At 34.7% G+C, this 9011-nt stretch overlaps 1 protein-coding gene across 3 annotated transcripts in view; it reads right to left on the bottom strand.

Moving 5' to 3' along the window:
• The window catches only part of LOC115923659 (homeobox protein unc-4 homolog), a 32472-nt gene extending 23673 nt beyond the window's left edge, over positions 1–8799 (bottom strand). Inside the window, exon 1 of one of the 3 annotated variants that reach the window (XM_030984802.1) lies at positions 7839–8799. In XM_030984802.1, the coding sequence (XP_030840662.1) occupies positions 7839–8133 (295 nt within the window). In that variant the 5' untranslated portion in view covers positions 8134–8799. The remainder of the gene's footprint in view (positions 1–7838) is intronic. The other 2 variants (XM_030984800.1, XM_030984801.1) reach the window with 2 other exon arrangements.
• Positions 8800–9011: the final 212 nt, after the last annotated feature.

The following is a 9011-nucleotide window of genomic DNA, read 5'->3' as shown; positions in this document are numbered from 1 at the left end:
GGGGTCACGAAGGAACCCATCAGTGGGCTTACCTTTATCTCTTTACAGATATAATCAAACAGAACCAACCCCTTTTTAGCATTGGCATCACGCCGCCATTTCACCGTCGATTCTTACCGTTTACTTGCTGCGCTGATGACTTTATATTATTCGAAGCGAGTCGAGTTTTGCGGATGCCCGGCAGCTATCTTCGTTTTACCTGCCTCGGCCCGCCGGGCTGCGACAACATCGCGCGTGAAATAGAAAGAGAAAAACGGTCTTTTTCTTTCGTTTACCAGCATCTTGCTTGCCAGAAGATTGATTCTATTACATCTTACACAAGCGCTTCTGAAAAAAAAACACTTCGTCGCGTTCAGTACAGCATTTTGGCGACTTATTACAGATTAAATTGTCGGCATCATTTCTGCCGCGCGTGGCGTCCGCACTGCGGCGCCAAGACTAAATGTTTTCTTGCTGTGTTGAAAATGTGCTATACGGAGTACAATGTCGTAAAAATACAAAAGTGACACATCGAGAAAAGGGCTATTCCTTTATTCGGATTTCCATATTTGTAAATATGACTTGAATCGACTTTTAATCTTGGTATGAATAAGAAACATAGCCTGTGTCATGTCAAAAATAAGATTATTCGATATACATCTTCAATCATGTTTCTTTTAGCTTTATGTCTGTCGTACACGTCTAGACGAATTCAATTTATCGGGTCAAATGAATATCTAATTAATAAAAATAATAACTCTGACGAGTGAATTAATCTTTGATACATTCAAATACGACACAAATATTAAATAATTCTTCAAATGCTATATTTCACAAGAAAATGTGATTTTGGCCTATTTCATTCATTTCTTTAAAAAAAAAAAAAGTTGATGGTTCTAAATGGGGAATAAAATTGCACATAAATGGCGAATTAAACCCAAATGACAGACAAATTCTACTCCGTGACTAAGAGTATTGGTTGCCAGTGGGAACGTAACTGCACATGAAGCATCAGACTTGGGAAGTGTATCTATCAATTTCCGGAGCTCAACTTCTCAGTGGTGGAGAACGATGGAGATGGAGGAGGGAAGGAGGAGGAGGAGGAGGAGGAAGAGGAAGGAAAAGAGAGGATGAGAGAGGGGACAGGTGGGAGAGAGGAAGGGAGATAGTGTGCGCATGCGCGTATGTGCAGGTGAAAGGGAGAGAGAGAGATAGAGAGAGAGAGAGAGAGAGAGAGAGACATAGTAGATATAGACAAAATGAGGAGAAAGAGAGCAAGAGAGTAAAGCAGTATGCTGCCGATAAAAAGCTAAGATGATGATGAAAAGATAGGAAGATCAGAGGAAGAGAGAGAGAGAGGAGAGAGAGAGAGAGAGAGAGAGAGTGAGAGATCAAGGGACAGGGTGAAGAGACGTCGAGTAGAACGGAAACTAGAGGATTTGGAGACATCAGGAAAGAGAAAGGAGAAAAGAGATGAACAGAGAAGAGAGAGAGAGAGAAATATGGGATTAGATGGAGAAGAGCACGAGAGAGAGAGAGAGAGAGAGAGAGAGAGAGAGAGAGAGAAATCAAGGGAGTGATGTCGGATCTGGAGTAGTAGTAGAGATCTGACACAGCAAATACGAAAAAAAGAGAAAAGAAAAAGAAAAAGAAGAAGCAACTAACCCCGTTCACGCGTTGCTTCATTGACTATCCATATTATCTCGCTTGAATTAACATGCCCCTGTTCGGTGGATGTAATTATGGAACTGATCGGCCAATGTTTGGCTTCCTTCTCCGAACTACACATGCACATCATAGTTGTCAGAAATCACTCTCTAAATCGCCTAATTTGATGGTTTCTGTTTCAAACCCTGAAGGATATTTTCACTGCAGAGGAGGAAGGTAATTATCAATTAGTGATATTATGATATTCACCTAAATTACACCGGAAAATTACTCCTTTACCCCTCTTTCTCAGCCCGATATACTCATTTCCACACCAGTCAAGTATTATACAGTAATTAGGCAATCTAATTGCAAAAGATTAATGATTTGCAACATTAATTCTTTTGTTAATACTTTCAGCTTGGTCAGGATTCAAATGCCATGTTATGGGAACTTTGGCTTTATCTGCTCCTAAATACCAATATAAGACAGGACCGACTTACACAATTAAAAATAAAACATTCTCTCAATGCAATAACAATGCTTTATTAATACGACAAGATAGAGCATAATTAATTGGCCCAATGCAAATAAAATTACGTTTTTTCTGGAAAAAACAAATACGTCAGCAGTTAGATCTAATTTAATCTTGAGAGCTGAGTAGATCAAATGAATTTAAAATAAAGAAAAAAAATGAAAGAAGAGAAAAAGAATAGACAAAATAAATGAAAAGAAAAAGAAAGGAAATAAAGAGAAAAAACGAGGAGAAAGGAACGGATTAAAAGGAAAGATAAGAATATAAAAAGAAAAAAAGAAAAGATATGAGACGTAAAAAAAAAAAAAAAGTAAGGGCAAGAAAAAAGAAAGATGTACATGAACTACTCGTGATTCCATTTTACTGAACGTTTTTAGTTGAGTTTTTCTTGTTATATCAGTTTGAATAAAATATGTACATTAATGTTTCGTTTGGCCGATAACCTGCTTTTAGTATTGCATTATAATTTTCGATATTTGTATAGTCTTTAAAAAAAAATCCACACTTGATAAACTTTCTAATTATTTTGAATGCATAAGGACATATTGTGAGGGTAAACGTGATATAACCGAGATGTATCCAGACTCAAAGCGTATCAATTCAGACAAGGCAAATAAAAGAAAAATGTTATAAGTAGATTTAAATTTAAATAAACAGGATTTTACCAGTCACGACGTTCAATTTCTATTCATCAAAAGCTCTAATTTTAACAATTTTATTCCCAAGTATGCATTGAAAACTAATCCAAGTCAGGGCTTATGTGGTCTTTCTCATTTGCATCAGTGTCATGATACATTGTTGTAAGCTTATCTACTTTTCTTGGCATAAAAGCAAATACGATGTATAAAAGGTTTTATTCTAAAGTTTATATTTTAGCTATGAATAATGCCACATCATTGCATTTCCCGGGGACAAAACATAAAGAAGAAAAAAAGAAGGAAAATCTCTAACTTGATTGTGAAGGTTACTCAAGTCCAACTGCTATAGCACTTTTGTAAAAACATACTTTAATGTTCAACATACTTTGTAACATTTAAAAACTTAATGTATTTTCTTGATACGCAATCGTAGCCATTACCGCGCTTAAATCTCTCCAATTATTGTTCCAGCATAGCTTCATTATTTCAAACCAAAGAGTCAATTATAGAAATATATGCCCATTATCTGTTTCATTTTCTTTAGCAAAAAGAACAATTTGGAAATATGGGTTAAGGGATTTTACTCCGCTCATTTCTATTAGTAATAACAGAATGTGGTCTTTTGGAAATGAGAAACAAGATCTGGAATTGTTTTGATTAGGTGTGATGCGGATTCGGTGATCATAATTTACTTTGGTCTTTATTTGTCGCCCACGGCGTTCGGGGTATTTTTATGAGGGAAAGAAGTGATTGTCTTTTACCAGAGGCCTGATGAGAGGGAAATCTCTTACTTCTAGGATGGTTACAGAAAAGGACATCAATTTGTTTTTCGTTAATGATATTTATTGCAATGGAATTCATCTCTCAGACATGGTAATCAACAATTTAAAGGATATGTTCTTTTCGTCTGGGATGTTGTCAGTTCTTTTCATTTTTTTTCTTCAAATGTCATGTCCCTCCGTTTTTCTATCTTTTGTTTTTGGTTTGAACTATTCGACCTGTATCGAGTCTATCAGTGCTGAAGAAGTAGTCCCCGTTTGGATAGTAACTTTTTTCCTGCTAGTTTCTCTTTCCTCCCTTGTTATTGGTGTCTTCTATTACTCTCTCATACCTATTCCCTTTCTTTCTTTCTCTTTTATTTCTTTCTATATTTCTTTTCTATTCTTTTCTTTCTCAACAACTAACTTATATATTGTATGTTGGTTTATTATGTTTTAAAGCTTTGTACAATTTTATCGAATTTGTTTGTAATGTGTAATATTACTTTCCTGTATTTATTCTACTTTGATTGCAGTTCATCTTTTTAATTGTAAGACCATTTTTGTTGAATGTGAAACCCTGGTGAAATATCAATAAATGAATGAAATGAAATAAATAAATCAATAATAAATGAAATGAAATTGATCTAATGTAGCAAGAGTATGGAATGACAGAGTGAAAACGATTTTCCATGACACAACTTTTGTATTAATCAGGGTAATCTACTAATGTTGAGGGTATCTGCCGGATGATATTAAGTGATGTACAATGCGACCAGGCATAATCTACGTCATCGTACTCGAAAATATATTATTGTTTCAGTTGAAATAAGAATAGGACAATACAAATGCAGCATTTAGTTGTTTACTAAAAGGAATCAGCCAGCCGAATCTAAAAATGTTCAAGAAAAATGATTTACCTAAAATTCTCTAATGTCATTAAAGTCATTACTTATATCAAGTTACCATATTATTTTAAAAAATGCATTGTTTTGTAAAATTTATAAGGCTTTGTTAGTTTTGTATTGAATATGCATACAAACGCACCAACCAATCAGGGATTTTAGAAATGACATTTCAGCCTAAAAAGAGTTTCATTTTAAATGATGAAATATATTTATCCAAGTGCGTTCATTATCAGAGTATATTAACATTTAACAACAAATTTACTTACTCTTAGAATTCTGTATCATTGTTATTATTATGAAAAATATGAAAACAATAACCGACAAAAAAGTTCCAATAACTTGTAACATCATAGCTAGTTTACTATTTGTTTAGCGCATAGAGAATTCTACGAACTATTATGTGTTCTCTAAGCACTTTCTATTATTATCATAGTTGTCATTACAACCACCACCACCACCACCACCACCACCACCATTACTACTTCTACTAATCCGACCACAAGTTTTTCTACTTTTGCTATTAATTTTATATCTCTAGGCCTAGTATCGTTTTTAAATATAATTATTATTATTATAGCATTACAGGTAACAATAATCACAAAATCACTACTATTTATATTAGTTCTTAATACTTCATTGCTCAGAGCTATAATATAGATACCGACTATGACTGTTGTTTCGTTACTTCATCTTCTACCAGCGCCACCAACCAGTTCCTATCATCACCCTTTCTCCTCTTCAAAGCTCATCCCTTAATCCCCCTCCTTTCTCCTCAATACTCTCTCTTAAGCCCTTCCTCGCTGTTACTGTTGCTTGCTCGCGATGTTTCACATCGTCACGGGAAGCAATAAATCTTATTGCCTTCGTCCATTTGTGAAATTTCATTTGAATCAGACCATAATGGAAAAGAATATTAGCAGTAACGCCCAAGGCATCCGGCGAGCGCAGCGCAAAGGGTTTGATTCCAACCATTTCCTACCGAGCTGCATGCTGAAAGCCATTGGATGGGACAACTTAATATCGGACATAATCACCACTCTTAATCGCTCTATTAATTCAATTTATCCTTTTTCCAAATTAAGTCCGGGAGGGATAACTCGGTTTCTGATTATAGATATGATGAAGAGAGAAGCAAATCGGATGTGAAAATGCTACATGCGATAAACTTGACAGTAATCATTTTAGCCGAGTATACGTGATAGGTATAGCAATACTTTAAAATGTTTTCCAGCTATTTCATTTGTATGTGATGACGCATACTCTTGTTCTATTACTCGTAGATGACCTTATTACATATGGAAGAATGTTATATATGATATTGTTTTTATTAATGTTAGAAGGTCATGTGACTCGAAGATTAATCTTAAAAGTAGTCCCTTTTTGCACTGTTTTGAGGAAGAAAATTTGAAAAAAAATAAAAAGGATTTATTAATGATTATCTTCCGTGAACAGATAAGGTTTTTATTCATATCTTCTCGATTATTATTATATTGTTATTATCAAACAATATGATTTTCATTGCATTCTTCCAAACAATTTGATCATAATGCTATAAAAACTTTGATACCATAACAAGGAAGATTCAATAAGAATGAATCTTCCGGAGATGCACTAGCTTCCTAAGTACAAAGTTTAGCAATTTCTGTAACCAGTATATAATTATTATACCAATTTTTTTCATTGTAGTTTAATCTCAGTGTGAAATCAGTCCTTGTCGCTTTTATAAGATTTTTGATAATGAATAGTTATCATATCTATAAAAAGTATTATCTTTATCCTCAGTTTGTCTCAAAGAAACTTATTCTAAGGGATAACGAACATTACTCAAATAAACTTATTAGGAGATATGACAGACATTAAGGCTTAAAAGACGTTACAAAATCTACACAACATACCCGAATAACAGTTTGTAACTGTACAAGAAATAATTAAAAGCACAAGTACTAATGTTTTTATTGTAAAAGAAAAAGCGGAGCTGATTCATGCCAAATGTAAGTAACAAATAAAGTATTTTCTCTGAATTCATAGCAGAAGATGGACTCGTATATTCTATGAATATTATACAGAAGGGGGTGAAAAGAAATTAAACTTTAGCTACCATGATTTCGGCAACATAAGTATATTTTGTTATAAAGAAGACGCTACTCATTATGTCTGTAACATTAGGTTGGAAACATGAACATATTTTCTCCAAAATATTTTTTAAAAAATTGAAAAGAAAAAAGAACTCTAATCATTTGAAATATTGATAACATACTTTGAAGTAACAAACCTATTAAAGAGAACAATCATTATTCATTACAAACGCGATTTCGATTCAATCCAATTAAAATCATTGTTTATATCATAAATGGATACAAAAGTAAAGGTACGAAACGATATTAACGAACGCAGTAAATAACGGAGTTAGAAGCAAAAAACAGATTATTTACCTTTCTTTAAATTGGAAAATAGGAAAGCAAAAATAAAGAGCAACACAAGTACATGTAATATTTGCTCATACAAAATTTATAAATGATATGATATGATATATCTTCAAACAAGTGATATAATTTGTTATTAAGGGTAAAGAAATAATGTCGCGGTACTTTCCTAAAACATAGTTTTGAACTAAAAAACATAAGTTATTTGCATATAATTATATCAGTGACCTGTTATTTCCGGCCGTAGTACATTTTTTTAAAATTCAGTAATCGAAATTCTTATTCAGTTTGTTGAGCAGATTGAAATATACGCAATTCTTATTTCGTCTATTTTTACAGCGAATCTTTCTCGAGAAAAAATGTGAGTTTACTACCTAGTTTACCCAAAGGCAAATCATAGAAAAGAAGTGGCTTCATTAAATTGTTTAACAAAGCGATAATTTGTTCGTTTTTGTTTATCATTATCTCTCACGGCAAATCTGTCTATCTATTACAACTAGCATAATAGCTTCTGTGTCATCTGTTTTTAACATGACCAAATATCATTGACAAATAAGCCTTTGCTCATTATTTTCTTATTTCAGCAAACATCTTATTTCATTAATAATGGAATCAGATAATTATCTGTATCTAAGATAAATCACTGTATGTTAAGGATATCACTTCAGACTTCTTTAAAAAACATTGTGTGCGTCTTAGGTTTATTAAAAGGCTTCACTTAAAATGCATAAACAGTCGTCACTGACATCTATATAGAATGATTTGACACTATTGAAAGGGATTGATTTTTTAAATATTGTAACATTAGCATATTTGAAAAAGTAAAGAATCCATTTTATATTGACACTATCAAGAATTCTTATAACCTCTACTTCTCTTTACTAATGTAAAGTTTAGTTATATTGCAATTCGTTTTCTAAATGACATGGATAGCATCATTTTGAACTCACCATTTTTATCATGATCATCTTCGATCCCTCCAATCTTCATCATCTTGCTCTTGGAGGAAAAACAATCTCCGGAAACATGTTTAAGATCCTTCTTCATAGAGCTCTGGACCCTGACCGCCGCAGCCGCTGCTGCCATCGATGTCGTGATAGCAAGGTCCCCGTGAGTTCCGGGCGATGCACCCGGCGGTGAGACGTGGAAACCAAGCGCGTGAGCTGCAGACGAGAAGGAGTAAGCAGGGAAGGGAGAGAGCCCGCCGAGACCCCTGTGAGAAGTGACTCCGCATGAGCTGAGCATCCATCTCGGATACTTTGTATTCCTCTCTTTCCTTTTCTTAGTTTGGTCGTCCTTTAGCTGTTTTTCTGCTGAATATGTCGTGCTGCTCCAAAGCTGCGTTCGTACCTCTTAATAGGAATACTTTTTAATTATTCAAGATAAATCAAGCCGCGATTTTGTTTTAACAAGTCCTTCCTCCGCTTTTAATCACACAAACAGGATAGTATCGTCTGCTAGAAATGTTATTTACTTACAAAGTCATTTTTCTGTCAATATGCTGTTATTAGTTATTAACTTGCTGGTGAGTCTGCGATTTTAAGCGAAAGTGAGGCGAAAATGATTCAGATGGAAAATCAAAAATCCAAGCTTCGTCGACGGTAGTTGGAAATCGGTTGAGGCATACCTGGAGCTCGACGCATCTTTCAAGAATCGTCTAGCGACTTTTGGCTTAATTTGTCAACTGCTCTTTCGTCTACCTGCGAGATGAAAACATCTCATGCAACCGTGCTGGCGTCGTGTGCCGCAACCTGTTCCCCTATCAACTCCAAATTAATGGGTCTAAGTGGTTTATAGTCACCCTACACCGCGCGCACGTGTATCTGTGTGTTTAGAGCATTGTGTACAAGGCGAATTAGTATGGTATGCCTGGAGAGAGTGAGAGAGAGAATGAGAGAGAGGGAGACAGGGGAGGGAGTTGGGACTGCCCGTTGTGTGTGTATGTGTCGTGTGTGAGGAGGGTGTGTGTGTACGTATAGTGAGTAACTGTTGATGATTGTGTGTCGTAATCTTTTGACATTTTGGACCAATGAGCATTTAGATTTTTGACAACTGTACAGTGTCACTTCGGCGACACCACTTTCACCCTTACTTTTGATAAGGAACCCACTCCCTCATCTCTC

This window comes from Strongylocentrotus purpuratus, unplaced genomic scaffold (genome assembly GCF_000002235.5).
Source record: "Strongylocentrotus purpuratus isolate Spur 01 unplaced genomic scaffold, Spur_5.0 spur5_scaffold_14, whole genome shotgun sequence".
NCBI lineage: Eukaryota > Metazoa > Echinodermata > Echinoidea > Camarodonta > Strongylocentrotidae > Strongylocentrotus > Strongylocentrotus purpuratus.
The sequence above is the reverse complement of the archived record's forward strand: the minus strand, read 5'-3'. Positions and strand labels throughout refer to the sequence as shown.